This window comes from Periophthalmus magnuspinnatus, chromosome 6, assembly GCF_009829125.3.
Source record: "Periophthalmus magnuspinnatus isolate fPerMag1 chromosome 6, fPerMag1.2.pri, whole genome shotgun sequence".
NCBI classification, from domain to species: domain Eukaryota; kingdom Metazoa; phylum Chordata; class Actinopteri; order Gobiiformes; family Gobiidae; genus Periophthalmus; species Periophthalmus magnuspinnatus.
Genome location: NC_047131.1, coordinates 22,284,137 through 22,308,281, shown reverse-complemented (window position 1 = coordinate 22,308,281; position 24,145 = coordinate 22,284,137). Strand labels below are relative to the sequence as shown.

General features: G+C 37.4%; 2 protein-coding genes across 4 annotated transcripts; one reads left to right on the top strand and one right to left on the bottom strand.

The window, feature by feature from the left end:
- Nucleotides 1-127: 127 nt before the first annotated feature.
- LOC117371940 (anoctamin-9) lies at nt 128-7,335 on the bottom strand. The gene is made up of 24 exons (XM_033967613.2): nt 6,887-7,335; nt 6,355-6,429; nt 6,142-6,264; nt 5,930-6,066; nt 5,787-5,839; nt 5,659-5,717; nt 5,256-5,335; nt 4,678-4,812; nt 4,512-4,605; nt 3,982-4,042; nt 3,503-3,585; nt 3,300-3,404; nt 3,034-3,198; nt 2,918-2,954; nt 2,589-2,700; nt 2,462-2,519; nt 2,285-2,382; nt 2,025-2,218; nt 1,795-1,947; nt 1,334-1,481; nt 1,139-1,261; nt 896-989; nt 678-790; nt 128-590 (listed from the first exon to the last, which is right to left on the bottom strand). Exons 1-24 carry the CDS (start codon nt 6,908-6,910, stop codon nt 575-577), a joined length of 2,340 nt encoding a protein of 779 aa, XP_033823504.2. The 5' UTR covers nt 6,911-7,335; the 3' UTR covers nt 128-574.
- Nucleotides 7,336-10,416: 3,081 nt separating this feature from the next.
- ano5a (anoctamin 5a) lies at nt 10,417-22,662 on the top strand. Of its 3 annotated transcripts, none has more exons than XM_033968578.2 (22): nt 10,417-10,649; nt 13,151-13,215; nt 13,851-13,988; nt 14,226-14,267; nt 16,049-16,156; nt 16,691-16,759; nt 17,008-17,292; nt 17,586-17,699; nt 17,825-17,940; nt 18,007-18,141; nt 18,224-18,329; nt 18,396-18,456; nt 18,661-18,812; nt 19,278-19,352; nt 19,780-20,008; nt 20,100-20,278; nt 20,366-20,463; nt 20,544-20,674; nt 21,207-21,412; nt 21,727-21,926; nt 22,157-22,262; nt 22,341-22,662. In XM_033968578.2, exons 1-22 carry the CDS (start codon nt 10,580-10,582, stop codon nt 22,566-22,568), a joined length of 2,913 nt encoding a protein of 970 aa, XP_033824469.1. In that variant the 5' UTR covers nt 10,417-10,579; the 3' UTR covers nt 22,569-22,662. The 3 variants fall into 3 exon arrangements, with proteins under 3 accessions (XP_033824469.1, XP_055078708.1, XP_055078709.1); XM_055222733.1 differs by lacking the exon at nt 19,278-19,352 and adding an exon at nt 18,959-19,039; XM_055222734.1 differs by lacking the exons at nt 13,851-13,988; nt 14,226-14,267.
- The last annotated feature ends 1,483 nt before the right edge of the window (nt 22,663-24,145 follow it).

The window sequence follows — 24,145 nt, the reverse complement described above, 5'->3', positions numbered from 1 at the left end:
CTGCACCTTCTCAAAGCATTTCTGGCTATACACTTCTTCCTCTTCAGCTTGGATATGTAAATGCTGGTGGTATGTATAAATACACACCAAATGCCAATAATCTCTAATATGTGATGTGAACAATGATCAGGACATGTATCTTTAATCAACATATTCTTTAAATAATATAAACAAAAACAAAAAAAACATAGTTCAGTAGATTACATTGCTTGACATGCGCAGTAATGACACTTTATCACAGGGTTCAAACTATATAAGGCAGTACTGTAATAATGTACAGTGCAAGAGCAGTATAAAAATGTAGACCTTCAGAAAGCACATTACAGAGTATAGGGATTCAGCAGTATACAATCATTGCAGCCTTGAAAAAGTGTACATTTGCCCTGTCCAAAGCTGTCGCTGAGCACTTAATACAGTGTAAGTGTGTCTTGAGTGTTTCACAATGTGAGTCTACTGTGAGTCCGCCTGTATTTAATATTGGATTGTAACCCAGGACACTGTGAATACTTCACTGCCCAACCACGGATTTTCCACTGACTGTCACTGTGCACAAGGCAAAAGGCTCATAAGGCTGTTATGCTTCAAATGACCTAAAAGATGAAAGAAGAATTAAAAGTCCAGCAGAATTACTTAGAATAATCAATAACAGTGTAGTATGTGAGTTATATGTAACCTACTTGAGTTCCTCTTTCAGTCGGTTGAGTTTATCAAACAATTTGTCATTTTTTACTTCCATAGGAGCACTCGGAATGAACCAGGCTGCGATGAATTTACAGATGACGAGAACATGCTGCAAAGACACAAGACAATGTAAAGAATGTGATATGAGCTCACAGAGTATGTTGTGGTCTGGATCAGGTTTTAACAGAAAAAAATTAATACAAAGATTACTTACCTCAAATAAGATGACAAATGCAAATCGCACTGCTAAAATTAACCAGAACTGTGGGGTCAGACTGTAGTCCTCATCATTCCGATGGTCTTTATAGCTATAACAAAAGTGACCAACATTTTTGCATATTTAAAAAAAAAATTTCAGCAAAACAAATGCAAGCAATTATTTCCAATAAAATGTAGTGTAGTTTTTTTGCCTTTCAATGTTTTGTATGCAGGACTAAAGAAGAGGACAAAAGCATACCTGCAGTATGAGGCATTCATCCCACTAGGGGTCTCCATCTGACTTGCTGAGAACTCATTGTGTATGTTCTGGTCATTCACGTATGCTATAGAAAGGGTGTTGTTTATGTATCCCTCCATACAACTGCAAAAAGACACGTATTTATGTAAAGTAAACTGTTTATTTATTCAAATGATCAAATTAATTACTATTTACTCAGTATCTGTTGCTGTTCCATTAGCGCAGGGACCATAGAGGTAACGATACACCAGTCGGGGGATGAAGTCTGACGACACTCCAATGACCAGTCCATTTGCAATGACAGCTAAAACTCCAATAGCTTCTAACACATCTATCCATACACCTGGTGATAAGCAGCAAGCAAAGAAAATACCTTTAGCTTGAAAACAAAAATGCATATGATTCTCAAACTCCAATAACAATATTAGGCTTTCACTAAAAAAAAAAACAACACGTTTTTAAAATGTATTTAAAAATTTATTTTACAGTAGATCATACCTGGATGATTGAGGGATTAGGCAGACAGTATCTGATAATTAATCTGAACAAAACTGCACTAAAATCAAAACCTGTGCTATATCGGGAATGTAATAGATAGGTCATATGAAACACATATATATAAAACCTATAGAAGTGTGGTGTTTGGTGTTTTTCACCTATATCATTGGTCTTCTTTGGGACAAGTCTTCTCTCTAGAGTAACCATTTTAATAGCATCCAAGCGTATCTCTATGATGTTATTGAGGAGTGCAAGTAGAGGCGCAAGAGGAAATGCAGCCACAAAAATAGTGGTGAAGCTGAATTGGATCACTATAAAAAAAATAATGCAAGAAACATCATTAGATTATACATATAGATATTTTTTGGTCAGATTTTTGTTTGCATACCCATTTCCAGAAACTCATTGAAAAGGCTGAATGAGTCGACATCATTGAGGCGGTAGTTGCTGAGCCAGTCTCGAAGCTTGCAGCTTTCACACAGTTCAGACCCAGAGTCCATGGTGTCATCTTTGTGATAACAGTGGCCACATTTCCTCTGCAGCTTCTTTGTTCTTCTCCTCTTCAACCAGCGCGAAAACCACCTGACAAACATATCAAACCACTTATTACAGTAATTAAGTAAAAAGGATATAAAATACAGGACTTACGGGCCAGTGAATTCAAAGACATTGCTAATGGTCTGCTTCAGTACCATTATAATTGCCATTTGGATGAACAAGTCAGTCAGACATCCACTGGGGTGACACTGCAAACAGGGGGACATAAAAATTCAAACCCTACAACCATAAAAACACAAAACTTTTTTTTTTTTTGTGTTTAGTTACCTCTTCAAGTCTCCATCTTCCTGCTATGCGCACATAACCACCAGGATGACCATTTATTCTGGCAATGAATAGATTTGAGAATAAAGAATAAGCATATATAAGCAGATTGTTCATTTAAAATCCTCACCTGCCAAGAAAAAATGCCACATAAATGAGTGAGGAGAAATAGGTGAAGAACTGGAAGGTGAACATCTTGATGGTGAAGCTTCTTTCAGTTTCAGCAAATGATCTGGTTTTCTCTGTAAAATACGATACAAATTGCCACAATGTGTCCAGTAGATGGTAGCATTAAACATTATTTAATGTTACAAATTTGCACAATTAACACAGTAGTGTATAGGGTGGACACAACTAACAAAAAAACAAAACAAAAAAACACCTTAATTTAGTAGTTTTTGGGGTAATCTTGACAATTCATAGTATTCAGACAAGCATTAAGATATTTAACTAATTTACCTAATTCACACAGTTTCATCGCTACAATCCTGTTTATCTGCAAAAAGATATAGAAAAATATTATAATTATAATTATTATTTTATGTATTTTGTGAAATATTGAAAGTCTTGCATACCCTTGTCATGACAATAATAATGACATAATGAAAAAGAGCCCCCAACATCATGGCCCCACTGTTGGAGTGAGTGCTCAGAAATTCCCATGATCCTTCAGCCAATAACACAGCTGCGATAACTCGAAAAACCACTAAGGCGTGAGTCAGACCAATGATGACCAGAATCTGAGGAAAACCAACATTAAACGCAACAAATTATTGCTAGAACTTTCCAAAGGCAATCAACTTAGACCACGTTAATTACATAAAAATCATATGTCACCAACCATTATTGTCACGCAGATCAAAACCAACGTACTTCGCAGGTAAGAGTGCTTGTACTTTCGGGGTTCACAGTTAACATTGTTCACAATTTGCAGGATCAGTTCCTCCTAGAATTATATTACAACATTGTATTTACATTTATGTCATAAATGAGATAGACGCAGATAAATATGAGTAGAGGTACACACACAGATAGTGGTCATACCTCCTCTTCTGACCAGTCTGACACTTTCCATTCACAGACATAAGACGCACGATGTCTCTTCCAAAATTCAAGAAACAGAGTTGCTGTGAAATATAGCAAGAAATATACTTCTGTGATTAAAATCGACCTTAATTCAAACATTTTGATCATTCAGCATTTGTAATTGTCTGTTTTTTCATGCCTGAAACCCGTGAGTCTGTGGATCTGACTGCTCTACCAATTAAGCTACTGCTATATCAAATTTCCTCTACAAATACTGAATATTGAAATTGTATTAAATAAAAAAATATGTCTATTTAAAATACAGCCGGAGGTTTGCTGGACCACGTCCAATAACAGATGGCCCAAGATGAAAATATAGTCATCAGAAACTTGTCTGAGTGGCGTCAGCTGGGTGCTATTACACCCAGACATAATATAAAAACTCGAGGCCAAAATGTTTTATTCCCAGAAAATGATTTAAAATGAAAGAAACTTACCCCAAATTGCCATGAACATTGCAAAGAGCACAGTTCCATTATTGTCAAACAGAAGTGTCACCTAAAAAAGTACATTTTAGATACCATTTTGTTATGATTTTTAGATTTTTATAAGAGTAAAACTTTGTACAATCAATATTCAAACCCAAGTGTGTTATTTTTTTGTTTAAACAACCTAAACAGCAGTAAGTGGAATAAACAAATTACTGAATAACAAAACAGATACTAAACCAAAGGTAAACAAGAACACGTCCAGATACTGTGACATTATACAAAGGCTAAACCCTCTCTGAGCCATGTAGTAATGACTTAGCAGTGCCCCTCTTTACAAATACAAAACACATTGAAATGGCCTATAACAAGAAATCTGTGCACAGTTTGGTTAGTCATCGCCTCTGTAGTATTAGCAGCGGCAACAAGTGTATAATAACATGAGCACATGGTTGTAGTAGTAATTGGTAGTGATACTAGGAACTTGTTTTGTACTTAATATAAACTATAGTAATATCTTAGAACATAGAGACACATACCTTGGCATAAGTGCAGGTTTCAGAGAGCATCCAAACTTTACATCTTTTGTCACAAAGTGGACACATGACTGTGTCTGACTCACACACCTCCTTTCTACAAAGGAAGACTATCTTAAAACAAAACTTTCACAAAGGTGTAATAATGTATGGACCCATCATTTCTTACATTAAGGGTGAAGTGTTGAAGAAGGCCAAGCCATAGAGGAACACAATGAGCCCAATGACAGCAGGTGGGATGAGCAAATATGTGTACCAGCCCAGCCACAGGTAGTACAGGGCCACTTTCTCCCCAAAGTAGTTTCTAAAATACACATACACGTTAATAAACAAAACACATAATTGCAGGATATCTGATTGCATCTATACATCTTTTGAATGGGCACAGTACTTCTTTTGTTTCACACATTAATGCCTCATGGTTCAGATAGAGAAACCACCGTGTAAGCAGTTAAAAAATATACTTCATATGATCTAGTTGCTTTCAGTGACCGTATTTCTTATTTACACAAACTGTCAAATGGAAATGGAAAAAAAATCTGCACTTGTTTATGTTGCACACCACAACTGAGTCGAGCATCATTCTAAGAGCAATGGCTGCAAAAAGTAGTGGGCGGGTGCTCAAATATTGGCTGCTGTCAATACTTGAGAGTGCTTCACAGTGTCATAAATGGAGAGAATTATTGCCATAATAACGACAATTCTGGTGAGAAACATAATAACTGGATAGTGCATTGCAGTGCGAACCTGACAGCAGTTATGGGTTGCCCTTGGAGACAGGCTGTCCATCGAGCCCAGCTTTCCTTCAGCTCCCTTTGTTTCTTTTTCTGACACAAAAACACAAATCACCCACATCATTTATACAACTGAAGTACTAATCCTTTTATACATAAAACTTAAAATATGTCCATTTAAGGTAGATGTTCAGAAAGCCACCTCACTCTGCATTAGTCATGTTAATGTTACTCAGCCTTTGTTCTTGAAATACTTCAGACACTTGTGCGTTGCCTAACAGGGGCTGTGCCAAGTTTCACAGTTCACACAAATATGTATGTAGGTCAAGTTTAATATGTAATACCACATTGTCACTATCTTTGTCTTATCTCTAATTGTAACCTTGTTGTCTATGTAAAGATTATGTAGTATTTACCTCATGTAAACAGAATTTTGCCTCAAAAATCTTCATCTTCATTAGATCTCGTATGCCCTCTGAGGAAAACAAAACATGAAACATTTCTTAGTTGGCAAACTATTTACATTGTGTCTGAGTGTTCACACCTCCAGTTTGAGGCAGTTCAGTGTGGTTCAGAATGAAATGGACGATCCTTATCCTGAAAAACAAAAGGATCACTTAGGTTGAGTTTAATTATAATACCGCGATTATTTAAAAGGCAGCTCGAACTTAATATGTGACAGTTTACCTGGTGCTGAGGGACACATTGTTTTGGTCTGAGCTCCAGTTACAGGCGTCAGACACTTTCAGCAGATACCTGTACCTATCAAAAATCTCTTTTGGTGCTTGAATCCCATAAAAGACCAGATCCTCATCTATAATTTTCTAACAAAATGGAAGCATCAGCACAGTTAGATCTTTGTATTATCTTCTGTCCATTCATCTTTACACAATACTCACTGTAACTTTAAGATTCTTCTTTTTCAACTCTTCAATAAATTTTGTCTGTTTCTTGTAGGCGTGTGTCTCTTGGTTTTCCAGTGTTTTGGCGACCAGCACGTAGTCATATGAGAGCGGAGTGTGCTTTGAGTAGAAATAAATTTGCCTTTTATTACATGTGTCTATTTATTGAGTGGGCTTGTGAAATCAAATGAATGAATTAACACATCATACCACAGGAGGAAAGGGCGTCTGATCACTGCCATTCTCTTTCACGACTCCCATCAACTCCAGGAATTCAATACTGGGCTTTAAAACAGAAAAGCATAAAAGATTAGGACTCATTCAATATTTCAGGACAGGTGAATGAGCAATTTTTTTTAACCTTGCCTTAAGAGAAATAAACAAACCATTCATTTGGGAGGTGTGCCTGTGTGAGAAACCCCAGTGCACCTGACTCACAATGAGGACTCTCACCACAAAAACAGCCAACCCAAAACTGACTACACAACATGGCATGAGCTTTCTGCCAGTCCAGCCTGCCTAAATACAAGCCAAGACTAGAGAGATAGGCGTGGTGAAGAATATGAAACAAGATGCGTGCGTAAAATGTTTAAAATATTGATCGTATATGGCAAAATGCAGCTGGCTAGCTCAGTCCACACAAAAAGCTAAATGAGGACAACATAAATATCGCACTATATGAGCCAGCCTGTAAGAATAAACCATTTATTTTTGCTGTGCACTGTAAAATAACTTCACATACCTGTCTCCTGTGACCCTTTTGCATGATGATGATGACTGGGTGCTGAATGCAGATAGGAGCTGTCAGTTCAAAGCCAAAGAAGCCACCACGGTGCAGTCATGTAGACTACCAGAGCTGTCGGCGATTTAAACACATGTAGCCTATAAAACGACATAAGTCAACTTCCGTACCTCTCCTGGGAACGGACGCGTTGTTGTTTTTCAGGCTAAGGAATGTAAAAGCCACTCTACCTGTTGCTGCGCTCTGATTTATAATGTTGCACCACGCGCACGCTGCCTCACCTCTCTAATTTGTTATCATTGTCTGTCTGCTTAATGTGCAAGATTAAAACAAAACGCACAGGCTATATCACTTCCCATGAATTAAAAAATACCCTATAAGACCCTCGCTATTGTGTTGTCAGGTGGTGCGATGGCATGGCATATTCTGTTACGTTACTCCCCTCCTACTCTGAGGTGATGCGAGTTACACTGCCTCGCCACTAGATGGAAGCAAACACACTGTCTGTAGCCGGTGGGGACTGTGACTTCAGATCTTCCCACATAGAGGAGCGCAGTGGTGACATTTACCATGGGAGTGAGTCACGACAACTGCAAACGCCGAAATATCTCCATGTTTGAGTCTGATGAGACATAGGCCTAGATGCATTTATAAGCTTTGAGAAGAGTATAACTAATTGCAGAAGATGTTCACCACCATAAACCTTTAAGTTTATAGACTTTATATGGCAGTGATCATCAATAGGCACCCTCTGACCTCCTCCAATGTCCCAGTTGATCTTTAGAGCAATCTCATGTAGTTTGCTCCTTTGGTCATGATGAATTATGATGAACATTCTCCCAGTTCATATTATGGTTTTATGATTATAATTAGCCTATTATACTTTTTATTTGAAAGCAGAGACGTGAGATAGCTAGGCTTGTGAGATTTAAATTATATTAATAATTAAGCTATGTAGGTCTGTCTCATATGTTGCATTTCCGAAAGAAAGTTCATGCAATTAAAGAGATGTGAAAATATTAAAAGGCTGAAAAAAATGTAATTAACCCATAAGAACTCGGACCCATTTTTCCTTAAAGGAAGATTATGTGGGATATACCACAGACCACGTGGACCACATAGAACACATTTCTGCAAAGTGCTTGTTACACTGGTGTCACCGTGGGTTCTTATGGGTTTTAAGTATCACATTTTTGGGGGGCTATACGTTACTAGCTCATAGATGTTTGGAAGGTGGGAGAGTCCCAAAGCTTTTGGGAAAATATTCTGTACACTGATAAAACAAAAGTTGAACTTTTTGGAAGGAGTGCATCCCGTTACATCTTGTGTAAAATGAACAGAGCATTTGATAAAAAGAACATCATGCCAACAGTGAAATGTGGAGGTAGTGTCATGGTTTGGAGCTGCTTTGCTGCTTCAGGGCCTGGACAACTTGCTGTGGTTGAAGGAATCATGAACTCTGCTGCCTACCAACAAATCCTGAAGGAGAATGTCCGGCCATCAGTTTGTGACCTCAAACTGAAGTGCATTTGGGTTCTGCAGCAGGACAATGACAATGATCCAGCAAGTCCACTTCTGAATGGCTTAAAAAAAAACAAAATTAGGGTTTTGGAGTGGTCTAGTCAAAGTCCAACTTGAACCCAATAAAGATGCTGTGGCATGACCTTAAAAGGTGGTTCATGCTTGGAAACCATCCAACATAGCTGATTTAAAACAATTCTGCAAAGAGTGGGCCAAAATTCCTCCACAACAATGTGAAAGACTCATTGCCGGTTATTACAAACGCTTGACTGCAGTTGTTGCTGCTAAGGGTGGTTCAACCAGTTATTAGGTTTAGGGGGCAATTATTTTTTCACATGGGCCATGTAGGTTCAGATGTCTTTTTTCCCCTTAATAAATAAAATCGGCACTTAAAACTACATTTTGTGGATACTTGTGAGTTATCTTTGTCTAATATTTACGTTTGCTTGATTGAACTGGCTAAGAGTAACAAAGGTGCAGAAAAAGTAAGAAATCTATAAGGGGGATAATACTCTTTCACAGCGCTGTGTTTATGTTAAATTTTGTGTTTTGGTTCTCAAAAAGATGATCCCATCAGAAAACAGAATGGACCTCACATAAATCTCATTTGGGTTGCAGTTTCAATGCAGAAATAGAGTAAGTTTAAACCTAAAAGGCCTATCCCTGACCTAAATCCTCAATACCTAAACCCCAGTATCTGCGATCAATCATTAATCAGTGCTAGTGCAGCCTCTGCAGCTCAGTGAGTGAATTCTGGAGGTTCTGAGCTTTCACATGGTCTGTCCATACTGAGAAAAACTTAATGTAGGCCTATTTGTGCTCCCAGGTTCTGTTGTGATTGTAGTGCCTTTTCCAAAAGAGAAGGCTGCATACAGCAAATTCTGAAAAGTTTGGCAAAATATTGTTTCCAAAAAGCACTTGTTTCAACTTCAGTTGTGCACCTTTCCCAACGCTGACTGCAAACATTTCTGTTACATGTCATTTATCTTGTACCTTAAATTAAAACAAGAGAAACTAACATGATGGGTGGCCTCCCCTGCCTTGTTATTAAGGCTGATTTTCACCATTAGTCCTCTAAACTCTAAGGAGAGCAGTGCACACCCAACAGAACCCTCATGTTACAAAGGGAATCCATATGAGATCCAAGAAAATGTGGTCCACCAAATAAGCAGCTGTATTTTAGTACACCGGCACACCCCACATCACATAATTACAGTAGCGTTAGCCACTTAAAAGCTACACACAGAGGAGAGACTGCTCCTAAATGTGCCTTGTGCAGGATAGAGACAAGGAGGAGGGAGGACCAGGTCAACCCTTTAACTATGGCAGGCGTCCTGTCACATTAAATGGACAGTGAGTGAAAAGGTGCCATACTTCTGTGATAGTGAGTACAAGGGGCACAGCATCTAAAATCTTAAAGATGTTTACAAATTTGCTGTGTTGAGATGCACATGTTGAGTCTTATGGCTATTAGAAACAATCTTGTTCTACAAAATAAGTTGTTTTCTTTTAATATCATCTCTGTATAACCCTTCATATAATATTAAGTTAATATGAGCCCTTTGCTACTTTATAATCCCTATAATATAATCCCTAGCCTTTCTGCCTTCACCAGAAAAGTTACATAGTGCACCATTAAAGGACAGGCCATTACCACTAAAAATAACATTGGATAAGTTCCCAGTTTAATCATGTTTAACTTTTTATTTCACAAAACTATATTTTTAACCATAATATTCTAAATAGTGATTAGCCAGTGTTTGTTATAATGTTAGTAAAAGCCAAAAAGGAAAAAAAAAAAAAAAAAGTTGAGAACATTTTCATTATCCTTATTCCCACTGCCCACATTTCTTGGCTGCAGGACATGGTGGTGATGTTGCGCACCCGAGGCTACATATTTTTAGGCGCACACTTCAGAATCTCTGTAGCCGCTTTGGCCTCACACTATTGGCTCGCGCTGCAGAGCCACGCCCCTCTCCGAGCTCCTCTGGTCCCACGCGCCACTCAGCGGGCAGAGGGGAGCGAGGGCACGCGAGGGTGAAGCTACCTGCCTGTCTGCTTGCCTGTCTGTCTGGCCGTGTAGTTTGCCTAAAAGCGACTTTACACGGGACCTGCTGCAAGGAGAAAGGCGGGCCCGGGGTTATATGAAGACCACCAGACCCCGCGTGCACCATGCATCGACTCTCGGGCAAACGAGGAGGGGACGGTCTGATTGAGATGAGCCCAACAGACTCCTTCAATGGTGGGTAAACTCTTTATAAGCCTTGGATATCTTTATGAAAGCTAGAGCGTGCATTAAATTGGTCTATTTTAGATTAGAAGGCTCCAGTGTCAAGTTTGTTACTTTCCTGATCATCATATCTTAATTAAACTTAATCATGTATTCTGATTTGAATTGAAAAAGTTGACAGCATATTACTCAAGAGGAGCACATTGTTTTTATAGGCTTCATTACATCTACTCCCCCAATAACTCTGGACCAGTGTAAACAGTGAGAACCTTTGCTGCATCTATAAATAGCCTTGGTGTCTACTCTGCCTGGACAGATTGGTGGGCGGATTGCTACAACAGCTAGCATATTTTCTATAAGTAATCCTGAAGTTAGTAGGCTACTGTGTTTTACAAAAAATGTTCCATGTGTCAATTCGTCCCTATACATCTGAATGTATTTTCTAGCAGTGACTCTAGACTCTATTCCAACAGCAGCTGGCCTGTTGACTGGAAACACTTGGTCATGTAGGCAGCCACTTCAACCACCAGTACAAACCGCAAATCCACAGTTTTACCAAATTGACACTTCTTAACACATGGCTAGACTTTCTACTGGTTCTTCTTACCATTTATGAACTTGAATAGTGCTCGAATCGCATTGCATTATCTTTGCTGACTCACGGAAATAATTGCCTGTCCTAGTGCTTTTTGAGAGAATCATAATATGAGTCTACAGAAAGGAGTACTGAAACTGCAGTCAGTGTTACGTTGGAGCTGTCTGTTTATTGATTGCATATGTACATGTACCTTTTCCATTGCAGTTAAATTTTTAATGAGTGTACTGTAAATCAATGTAAAGTTTGATTTAGAGTCCAGTTATGTTGGCAAGGCATGGAAATAAGCTATTAACAATTAAAGCAGTTCTGAGTAAGGGAGTCCAACTTGTCAGTGGAGTAATTGCGACTTATTATAATATACAATTGAAAATGAACAGTAAAAATACTAATAAATCAGTTTACAAAGTTTAACAATATACTGCATTGCTCGTGTCAGTCCTTACTAGCCCATGTAGAATAAAGGGAAATAATGAAGAAATAGAACATAGTGAAAAAGATAGAGAGTAATGTTGCTTGTGTGATTCTCTTTATTATAAATTTCTGAATTAGTTTCAGTGTTGATTTCTAGTGCCAGTGTTTTCTTGTCTGTAATTAAGCTACAGACGTCTGACCTTTTTAAGTTTCCTTAAATACTTGGAAATGAATTTGTGGTAATATTTCCTTTGATATAGTTTAGTCATTGCATCTGATTTTGTTTGCCTACTCATTTAAAAAGAAAAAGTAAACAGCCTTGTGGCATTTCTGTGATCAGCTGCTCTCAGTTGAACAAAGATGTGTCTATGGAGGATACTGGGTGAGGTGGGAAAACACAGTAGCTAATGCTCGGCCTCCATACTGTGGCCAACTGTGCAGAAATATGCTCAGCTGTTTGTTTTTTCAATGTTCCTGGATATTAGATTTATAACAGAACTAAAACTAAATTGCATGTAATTAGACTGATAATATCCATATATTATTTAAACTCACAAACATAATAGACTGATTACTTTCATTATTTTCACTTTTCACTCTGTCATTTTAATTTGAATAGTTATTTAAACTTTTATGGAGCCCTATTGAAAGTTCTCCTATGATCTAATTCGAATTCAAGTAATATACTATACATTTATTTTAGATATTTATATTGACAGAATATTATTGAGAACAAAATATAGCCCCTTTTAATTCATTCAAGATGTGTTCAATGTTCTTACAAAAAGGTAAGGAGTTGCAGAATCAGTTTGTAAATAACTGCTTACTTGGAGGTAAAGGACAAGAAGTGACAGTACAGAGGAAAACGGCAATGTTGTTACAAAGTTTAGATACTTTAGATACTTTAATCAGGGTTTGTGTATCTTTTAAGCCATTGTACTTTTTTGGGTGTGTTATGATGATATACTGACACATGGGTTCACATGGTCTATTACAGGGCAGTGGTGGTTAAGAGGTCAGTGTAAGTTGGACTTAGCGTCAGACTAAATATAACATGACAGGCACCAACAATTATCTTCTGTTTTAAACTTTGCAGCCTTCAACTGGTCTGTTTAGTGAAACAGAGTCTAGAAGAGTCTAAAAGTTAGAGTTTGCTTTGTTTCAAAAGGCCTATCTTGTTCATGTTGCACCCTCGTATTTGTTTATGTAAATGACCTTCGTAGAATCTCTTATTTAAATGGTTCAATTGAAACTCACAGATGCCGTGACTCTGCTTTTGAAGTTTCTTATTACTTTTATTATTTTTGAATCACAGCAAAAATCACTGCGTGTTATTGCTTAAGCTTAAATCATGCTTTGGCTTTGTAGTCAGTGTGATTGCGTGAGTCTATCACTGCACCATCAAAACCTCCCCTTCCTGAAGCTGCCTGTTTTCCTGTTTTCTTGTGCATGTAATTAACTATAGGGCTACTCTCTCATGTTATTCTCATTGGTCATTTTGCAGATGATGTGAATGGCTACCCACAGAATACAACTGACAACATGGGCTTCCAGCATGACAAACAGGAGGTAATTGTTACCAAGCATAAAAATATTAATATTTGTGATGTCATGTTATTTTTGTATTTATTATTCATTTACTTATTCACTTTAACTTATTTTACTTTTCCTTCTATTCAAATTCACATCCACCATTTCGTTCATTTTGTTTTAATATAAACTATCTTCCATTGCTTCTTTAATGTTTGTTTCTTTGTTTCACTGAATTTGCCTAAAGTAGGTACTTCCTCTTTTTTCAAAGCCAAAGTGGGCAGTGTATACCATACCCATAAACCCATAAACCCATGTCATTTATTACCCTACATTAACAGATGAGGACATATCAGTATCATTACCAACCACCTACTTATGCCAAGAGTCTTTCTATTTTTGCTGGGTACAAACTGGTCAAAAAACTCCTTATTTTTCTGTCTCCATTCATTACCACTGACCTTTAAATGTTTATTGGCGGCTTATACAGTATACCCCACCAAATAACAGATGTCCTGAGGAAGAGATAATGTATAATATTCATCTGAATGATCATAATGTTACGAAATATATTTATAGTTATTAATAATATTTATATGTTTGCCTATAAGTGTACAAGTTTAGAATATCTTACCGTAAACTGTATAATGCTCCTCCTGCTTTCCCACATCAAGTCTTCTTCATCTCCTCAAGTACTTGTTGACACGTGTGAGTCTTTGAGTGGCAGCCTGGCTTCTTTGGCCTCCTCTGATCACAGCGACAGCCCACAGCGCGAGAACCCTGCTTTAGACCGTATCAGTACTTTAACTGGGGTAAGGGGATCACAGGAGCATCCCACTGTGTCATTGTGTGGGTTTGACATGACTAAGCAGAGTACTGTTTTGTGGTTGTACAGTAGTAGTATAGAACTAATTTAGGCATGATCATTTCACCTTGTAAGTACTCCTGAATTTATGTGTGTGCATTTTAAATGTAGTACAGCTTGTTCTAGGTGTTACTGTTTAAATGAAGTAGGCTTTCCCCTCATTGTCCACTCGGTTCCTCCACAGCTCTCGAGAAAGCGTGCCCTGTTCCTGAAGTTTCGTTCCCGGGTATGGCATGGTAAAATAGCCTTGTTTTGTGATGCATCCTTTTGGTGTATGTGCGGACAGTGTCTACCTGTTAGACAGTTTTCTTGTGTGGTGTTTCTCAGCAAAGTATTTTGAGAAAATCTGTGTGAAGGCCCTCTTGCCAGCTGTGTTCACACCTGTGATTATTTCCTGCTTGACTTCATGGAAATTGTTTGTCTGGTTTTGGAAAAATAATTAGAAGGTTAACACTTGTGTAAGGACTTGAAAATTAATTAGAAAACAAATGCATGCAGATGGATTTTACATTCAGATTGTTTTTTCTCTCTAATAATGCCAGCAATTTCAACAAATGCATTACGCTATATCAAGACTAAAACCGGGCTAAATTGGGTACTGGTAATAAAGATTATTTTTCACTACAATTATCATGATAACAAATACAGAGAAAAAATGACCATATATTAGGCTATTTTTTTTTTTTTACAAAACTCCACCCTCATTGCTAAAAGAGGATGCAGAATGTTGAAACACCCAGTAGTTATGGCTGAGTCTGTAAACGTATAGTGCCTTATATGCCAGATTCACAGAGCAGGGCTGGTCACCGCACATGCCCTGAATCCATATGACAGATCTGTAATTACAGTAAATTAGAGACTTTCATTTGAAGTTCAAGTACCCACCCTAGTACTACTAACATGACATACGATGTTTTTTCTCGTCAGTTGTGTGTGTAAGACATGTTTTGCTTCTTGGTTGTGCATAAATGTTTGTTTTCTTAATGACTCTCTGGACTTAAACTAGCTGACATGGTTAATGCATGCAGTCAGTGGTTATCATTCATGGCTGCTTCCCGTCATTGTTCTTATCAAAGTCTTTTTTTCCTCTCATGCCTCTCTCTCACTTGAAGTAGGGGGTCTTAATTCAAGCAGGGTCCACATCTTTTTCTGGTGTTGTGTGTTTATTGCATTAGTGAGTTGGCTGACTGAAGCTTCCACTCTGTTTGTGGATGTCATTTGTATAGATACTTTTCTTGTGAGACCAAATCAGTGGACAATGCTATACAGGGCATCTTCACTGGATAAATCTCAGCGCATAGAGTCACAGAGGCGGGGCTTGTGAGCTAAGCACTTTAGCTCAGCATCCGGTCCTTCTGCATCATTCCTTTTTAAAGGTCCTGGCAATGGAGGTAAAGTGCTCATGTTTCCTGTGCTGCTGAAGAAGCTAACTCTGCCAGGACTAGAAAAAATGTCACTCGTGTGGGAGCTGTAGTCTTTTCCAGTTCAAACAGTAGTGTAGGCTTCTGTGGGCAGCTAATGCATTGATGTACTGTGACTGTAATGAAGGCAAAGGGGTATTTTTAGTGTTCTGAACAGCTGAACCTGCCCAGAGTGCAGGCAGTGTTGGTTTGTTTTCTCTTGAGGCATTCCTGTGCAGTAGCTTCAAGGCTAGCATTAGCTTGCAGATGATACTTCTGTTTTCTACACTTACAAATTTGACTGGTTGCTACATTGTTATTGACAAGGATTACAATTACCTATAAGTAAATTTATTTGAAAAAGGGTGCTGCATTACCTCATCTTGCTGCTTTTACAAGTTATTTGACTAAATAATTACTTTTTCTTTGTATACTAACAGAACACTGTGTTGCATAATACTAAAGATTCTATTGATTATAACTGATATGGTTTGCTGTGAGAGGTTTGCTGTTTTTGTTTGTCACTGGTATTAATCATTTGTTTTATTTATGCATCCAAAGATGATAGTTCACAAATTTTTAAATAATAAAGTATGTCATTTTACAGATTGACAAACAACACCAGAGTAAAGATTCCATATTTTTTCGAGATGGAGTGCGAAGGATTGATTTTGTCTTGTCCTACGAAGAAGATAAAGATGATGGTAGAAAACCGGTAAGAAATGACATCATACACATGATATTTTAATACTTTAATACTAATATACTATCACTAAATAAATTTAATGTATCACCATAGATCCCACATAAATATGTCAGTGAATACATAGAACAGGTCCCTAAAGGAAGTGCGTGTCAGCAGTGCAGCCTGATTAACAAAACACAGATAAACACAGCCTGTTTGTTTGATCTGTTCTAAGAAATTCCTAACCTCCCTTATAAGTCTCATTCAAATGCACTTTATTTCCATACTGTTGCCGCCAGTTGGTTAAATGTGGATAGAGTCAGACATTTTGAAGTGTTAGTGCTGTGTTTCATACTTAGCTGTGAGCCTTCACATGTTGGTGCTATGAGTACTTTGGGGAAGCACAATCAAAGCTTGTCATTGAGTCAAACATTTTTTCCACTTTGTGAGCAAAAAAAGAGTTCCTGGGTTTTTTACCCTCCCAGTGTGCTAGTGAATAATTCCTTCATGTTTCTTTTAAATTGTCTTAAGTGATTTGTATATTTATTGAATTTACCTTTTTAGGAGAGAAGGAACATTTTTGAGGCCAATCTGAGAAACATTGGCTTGGAGCTGGAGACAGAAGACAAATCAGTAAGATTAGTACATTCAGTGTGAACTTATATTTTTACAAACATCATGTCAAATGCTTTCCACTTCAACTGAACTGCATAATAATAACCACTCTATTTAATACATTACATACAATAGAAGTGATGTAAAATGTATATAACAGTGCAAAGTATATGTGCAATGTTAAAATTCCACTCTCTTTATTTAAACTGGGCCCCAGATATATTCTGATTTTCTTGCATTAATATTATATAATTTTTTCTCATCAGGAGTCTGAAGATGGAAACACATATTTTGTAAAGATTCATGCTCCGTGGGAGGTTTTGGCCACCTACGCAGATGTGCTGAAAATCAAGGCCCCATTCAAGGCTAATGACATCCCTGAGAACAAGGAGATGCCCATGGGCTGGCTGGCCACCCCCATCCGCCTCCCAGAAGACATCATGCACCCTGAGCCAGACTACTTCACTGCCCCCTTTGACAAAAACAAATCAGACTTCTTTCTTATTGATGACAAGGATACTTTCTTTCCCCCATCAACCCGCAACAGGATAGTAAGAAAGATTTTAATCTTGTTTTTGTGTCTGTGGCTATTAAATTATGCTTCACAGTAATTCCCAAATGCACAAGTACACATCACGCATTATCAGCACTGTTATATGGACCTTAGTGAGGCAAACACATGATAATACAAGTAATAAGTAGGGGATCAAAGTATGGCTGATGGTTATTTTACAATACAATAACTAAACTGGTTAGTGGTAATACATGGAAAAGAGTGCACCCTTTGTAATTAGATGTGCTTACTTTCATCTCATAGTGTTGGTCTTTCTCTGTTTCTGTGCAGGTTTATTACATCCTGTCTCGAACACCGTACTTCCATGACTGTGAAAGGGATAAAATCGGAATAAAAAGGTTACTTAACAACGGCACCTACACTGGTGCCTTTCCACTACATGATGTAAGTCCTTTTGAAGTATTTCTGTTTTGGCAAGGGAGGCAAAGTCTTTTGTTGTAACAGTAGCAGTATGTTCTAGTAACTTCATATAATATACTAAAAAGATATTTCTCTTTCCCTGCATGCAGTGCAGATACTGGAAAAGCTCCAGCTCTTCCAACTGTGAAAATGATCGATACAAACTTTACAAATACTGGGCCAAATTTTTATGTTTCTTTAAGGAGCAGCCCATTCATCTAATAAGGTAAGCATGTAGTAGTGTTATTGGACAAAACATGTATAATGTTTTTTGAATAACAACTGTCAACAGGAAATACTACGGAGAGAAAATAGGTCTTTATTTTGCATGGCTGGGCTTCTACACTGAGATGCTGTTGTTTGCTGCAATTGTGGGCACCCTTTGTTTTGTCTATGGGTTGTTGACCTATGAGGAGAATGAATGGAGGTAGGTTTGGCATTAACATTCCACATATCTTTATAATAAGAATATTATAATACTGTGATCAATAAATACTTCTCTCTTTCAGTAAGGAGATTTGTAACGAGACCATTGGAGGCAATATTGTCATGTGTCCACTTTGTGATAAGAAATGTGGTTACTGGAAACTCAGTAAAATATGTAACTCCTCTTGGGTTAGTACACTGTACACTGCAGTTTCTAATGAATGCAATGTAGTTTATAAGTTTTATTCTTTTCAGCAATCACATCTATTTGACAATTTTGGAACAGTGTTCTTTGCCATCTTCATGGGAATATGGGGTAAGTTACAGTTCCCATCTGTGTATTTTAATTAAGAGCACCACCTAGTGGATGCTAAGCAGAAAGTGCTGGTAAAAGTCTTGAAATTGGCATATACTCTATGTCAAAATAACAAAACAAAAAAAATTATTTGATCAATTAATTACTAATGTGCCTTTTAAATCAGATGCAGGGCTAAACTCAAATCTGAATTTTTCCCTACAGTGACCCTGTTCCTTGAGTTTTGGAAGCGCCGTCAGGCCCGTCTGGAGTATGAGTGGGACCTGGTTGACTTTGAGGAGGAGCAGCAGAAGGTGCAGCTCCGGCCGGAGTACGAGACCAAGTGCAGTGAGCGCAAACTCAACCTCATCACTCAGGTGTGTGTGGCCATTTCCCTAATCAGTTACTCATGATATTTTAGGTTAGCCTTGTTGCAGTCATTCATTTGTCACAGATAGTTATTTAATTAAAACATGTTCTGAGTAAAAAAAAGGAATTGCTTTAATTTGCCTCTAATCATCAGGAAATGGAGTGCATTCTTAACAGGACTGCCCCGAGTTTTATGGCGAAAGTGTTAATTTGCTGGGTGGCTATTGTATTTTGGGTAAGGTAATGCCAATTTAGACAACGTCATGTTTTGTGGCAATGTGCTTAACGGATGTGACTGGAAAGACAGAGGGTCAGGTTTGCTTCTATACGAAAATACTTACAATCATTTTTATTGTCAAAAAAGCACTAAATGGGAGAATTTATTTTACATTTTTACTTACCTTGGCCTAGAGGTACTGTCTTTTCAGAACATTGTGCCACTCACTTGTGTTCATGCTTTGCTTATGATGTAGGAAGTGGAGCCTTACTTACCTTTAACAAGCAAGTGTGTACGCACGTGTCTGTCGGGAGCCACAGTCCTTTTCTGGGTGAGCATCATATTTTGTTTTTTCGTGGTAAAAATTGTGGTTCTCAAGTGCAGGTATGACCTATATTGTAAAAAGTGCCTTAAAACTGACCACTTGAAAACCAGTGTTTTACATTTCATCCATTAGTTATATTCCACTATGTGTTTTGGTGTATTGGCTGCATTTATTTCTGTTTGAATTTAGCATGTTGAACCAGCATGTTTATACTGAATAATAAACTGTTGTCCATGAAGCTGGTATTACTTATATATTGTAAATCTGTGCAATTCGAAACACCAATTGTTATGACTCAGTCCTAGAATATAATATCTGTAAATCTGACCAAAAAAATTGAAATCAATTTATTTATGGGCAACAGGGTAGTTATGTGTTTGCTGTGTAATTTGTGCTGCTATTCCGCATTGTCACTGTTGTCTCTGTCCTGAAGATTACTTTGATCATTGCCTGTATCGTGGGGGTGATTGCATATCGCCTAGCTGTATATGCAGCCTTTGCAAGTATCATGAAAGACAGTCCTACCAACCAACTGCACGTAGTGGGCCCCTACATCACCCCGCAGCTGGCCACATCTGTCACTGCCTCGTGTATCAACTTTGTCATCATCATGGTGCTCAATCTTATGTATGAGAGAGTGGCTATTTGGATTACTGACATGGGTAAGGGTCAGAACATAAGGCCAATTACAAAGATTGTGTGTATGTTTTTATGTTGTTTTTTGCCTAAAATAATTGTACTTGAACATGACAGAAATCCCAAAGACACACCTGGAGTATGAAAACAAGTTGACAGTGAAGATGTTCCTCTTCCAGTTTGTCAACTACTACTCCTCTTGTTTCTATGTGGCATTCTTCAAGGGCAAGTTTGTAGGATACCCTGGAAACAATGCTTACTTTTTCGGGTCATGGACCAATCTAAGAAATGAGGAGGTATGGCTGTTTTGTATGTGTCTTTTTCTTCTACATTTCAATTATATTTTGGTGACAAAATATTGGATCTGTTTTTTTTTTTTTCAGTGTGATCCTGGTGGCTGTTTGATTGAACTGACAACGCAGCTAGTAATAGTTATGACCGGCAAACAGGTGTGGGGAAACATCCAGGAGGCTTTAGTGCCGTATGTATCTTACATTTACTCAAATAGTTTGCAAAGGTTTGAACTTTGTCTAATTGATATATTTATACCTTTTTTACAAGATGGTTAATGAACTGGTGGGGCAGCAGAAAAGCTCGATGTCATCCAGAGAGTCTGTACAGTCGCTGGGAACAAGACCATGACCTTCAACCCTTTGGACAATTGTTGCTCTTTGATGAATACCTGGAAATGGGTAAAGATGAATAACAAGTACTGATTAAATGTATTATTTTTAAGTATATAGTTATAATATATTGTGATGTCAAAAAAGCTGTAAATGGCAAGTTACTGATTTTTTACTTCAATTACTTACATACCATAAGTGAAGGTTTGGAACTTTGAGTGGAGTAGTACTATTAGCACTGTATCACCATTGTAATAGCTTAGATAACTTAATACTAGAACTAGTATTATTTAACATACATGGAATCTTTTATTTGTGTGACTATGCATGATTTTACATCATACTGAAAGAACTAAAGATAATTTGACCTGTATGCTATATTAGTCAGTCTGTGTAATACCCCAGTCATCTAGGTCTGACCCATAGTAAAAGCCAAAGTTAAATCTGGACAAAACAACATTCTGGTTCTAATACAACGTTTTGTTAAGTTGATAGATTTAACTTCAGCTTTTACATACGGTACGTTAGTCAATAATTGTAGTGTCATCTAGCAGCCTGTAGATGGTGCTGTTTTTATCAGTTATGTATTTCTGGTATGCAGTGATCCAGTTTGGCTTTATCACACTGTTCGTGGCCTCCTTCCCTTTGGCTCCACTGTTGGCGCTCTTCAATAACATCATTGAGATTCGAGTGGACGCCTGGAAACTCACCACTCAGTTTAGACGTCCTGTGGCATCCAAAGCGCACTGCATCGGGGCCTGGGAGGAAATACTCAATGGGATGGCTGTTCTCTCTGTGGTCACTAATGTAAGGACTCTGTTTACACTTATTGTGCACAGATTTGAATTATTAAAGAAAGTCAGTAATGCACCAAAGGACAAAATTACATTTTCTTCCTGGCATGTTAAGGAAGGTATTCCATATACAATGGAGACAGTACAGATAGTACCGTCTTCATCCACAACAACAAACACTTACATATTAGCTTTGTCATAAATATAGTTGTTATTCTCTATGCTGAATCATACAATGTTTAATAGTCCATTATAATGGCTTATAATACTGCCCGTCAGCCCTTACCACTCAAACTCTGAAACAAAAATGTGTTTCTTTGTCTGCAGGCCTTTATTGTGGCCTTCACATCTGACATGATCCCTCGGCTGGTCTACATGTACGCATACCAGCCCGACGGCGAGATGAACATGAAGGGCTACATCAACAACAGCCTGTCCGTGTTCAACATCACAGAGTTTCCTGAAGAAAGTCGACCTGAGGATGGAGAAAATCCCTCTTGGTTTAACAGCTCCATCACTACCTGCAGGTACTGTGTGGGTTAACCCCAACCATAAATAAAAAATAACTAAAAATGTAAATGTAAAGTAACAAACTCACAATATGAAAGTAACTTTTTATGTACTAGTAATCAGATATTTTATTGGAACTATTTACCAAGATTTTTGATTTTCCCCTTAACATGTAAATTAACAAATTAAAAGCCATATAGACATGTATTTTAAAAGAAATGATATAAGTGCTTATTAATTTATTTAGATACCGTGATTATCGTTATCCCTCTGGCCATGAGAAACAGTACTCCCACACTATGCAGTTCTGGCACATATTGGCGGCTAAGCTGGCATTCATCATTATCATGGAGGTAATGCAAATAAAAAATAAAAAAAGGATGACTTATAAATACTGTATATTTCAAGTAATTTGTTGTTTTTCCTTGCAGCATGTGGTGTTCACAGTCAAGTTTGTGGTGGCCCGTTTGATTTCAGATGTGCCCTCTGAAGTGAGGGCTAGAGTGAAAAGAGAGCGATACTTAGTCCAAGAATATTTGCACAACTATGAAGTAGAAAAGCTTAAAATGCAGCTCCAAAAGTCTGATGATGACTGCACATGCCCACCAATGATATACCCAACAATACCCAATCATGAAATGATGTCAGATCGGCTCTAGCCCAGGATGAGCTGAAACGGCACAAGGGCTGCTTAAGTATAATATGACAATTTACCATTGCTACTGTACTTCACTAGAAGTACAGGTATTGCAAGTTATATACTTGTTGTAATATGATGCGTACAGCTCAGAATGTCGCAGCATGCAGATACCAAAGATGACATACGTACTTATTGTTGCTAATTTTCTACAGTTATTTTGTTATGCACAGTACCACAGTTTACTAAAACAAATATCACTGTGTTGAAGCTATTTTAAATGTATTTATTTAAAATGCTACAGGACAAGTTGCCTTAATATATGAATTAAGTTGTATTTTCTTTAACCAAGTAATGCTATGCATAGTACAAAGTAACATGTGAAATAACATTATATGAAGAAGTGGCTCACCGCTGCTGAATCAATAGGATCATTGGTCCTGTGTTGGCCAGTTGTTTTGCAGCATTTGGTGGTGCATGTTGTAATGATAATAAGGTTAACTGAAAGAATAAAGAAAATGTGCCTCTATAAAACTTAATGCTGTTACTGAAAACGTATCTTGAATTGGTCAGAAGACCTAGAAGACTCCAGGTGTTGTTTATTTTTGCACTAAGCACTTGATGCATGCACCTGTGTGAAGCATTTGTGCAGTTGAACACTCTTGGTTGAAAGTGATTTAGTTTTTGTGTATAATTTTATACAACTTTTCTTTTTTTAATAAATGAAGGATATTATGAATTAAATAGACAAGAATTATGTACGGTGTAATTGAAATGCATTATTTAATATAATCTATTTGTCAATATCACAATATCTGTCTTTCTTATCCATTATTGAATCTATCATGTAGGCTCTGCGTTATTTGTACACTCTACTGCCTTAAATGTTAAGATGATTCTCCTTTTCAAGATGGCTGTTTTCAAAGTGAAATGAGGAAAAACAAACCACTTGTCTTTTCATTTCCATATGCTAATATATTCATGTTTTTTCTTAGCAGTTATATATATATATTTTTTTTTTTTTTTTACTGCAGGCTGTTTACTGTCGTCACTACCTGTATTTAAACTGATCATATATAAAATAAAAATACGTTTACAAATGATTGTGCGACTATAGTTTTACCCAAATATATTAAATGCAATCTATAGCAGTTTGATTAAGAAAATGTTGCTAAATGAATGAAAACATAAATATGCGTGGACGCTAGATGGCGCACGTTTCCATTAAACACTAACGTAGTGCAGTGGATCAACAAGGTGTGCGTTTAAATATGTAAAGGGATATGTGAGCAAACATAGTTTGACGTTAAACGATAATGTCATTTAAAAGAAGAAAGAACTATTCTGACCCCTGATCTGTGCGTAAAGCTGTACGAAAACAGTCTGGTCTGATTGAGTAGTTTCTTAGACAACAGTGCCTCTAGTGGTAGAACATGTTTTTAGTTTCAATTTATCGGGCTTCTGGGATGTGTTTTTATAGCCTACGTGTAAGAAAAATAAAGACGCAGTTGAAGCTATTTACTAGATTATTAAGTAAAGTTATAACATTAGAAGTATAGATTAGAAGCATAAACTAATATAGGCCTGTTGCATTAATTA

Bases quoted from the DNA above. Each gene is read 5' to 3' on its own strand.
- LOC117371940 (XM_033967613.2), bottom strand. From the start codon at position 6,910: ATGCAAAAGGGTCACAGGAGACAG. The intron at 5,840-5,929 runs GTAAACTGTCAC...TTTGTTTTTCAG, and splicing joins AATGTGTCCCTCAGCACCAG to GATAAGGATCGTCCATTTCA. The intron at 1,262-1,333 runs GTAAATAGTAAT...GTCTTTTTGCAG, and splicing joins GGAACAGCAACAGATACTGA to TTGTATGGAGGGATACATAA.
- ano5a (XM_055222733.1), top strand. From the start codon at position 10,580: ATGCATCGACTCTCGGGCAAACGAGGAGGGGACGGTCTGATTGAGATG. The intron at 16,157-16,690 runs GTAAGAAATGAC...TTACCTTTTTAG, and splicing joins AAGATGATGGTAGAAAACCG to GAGAGAAGGAACATTTTTGA. The intron at 20,675-21,206 runs GTAAAGATGAAT...TCTGGTATGCAG, and splicing joins TGATGAATACCTGGAAATGG to TGATCCAGTTTGGCTTTATC.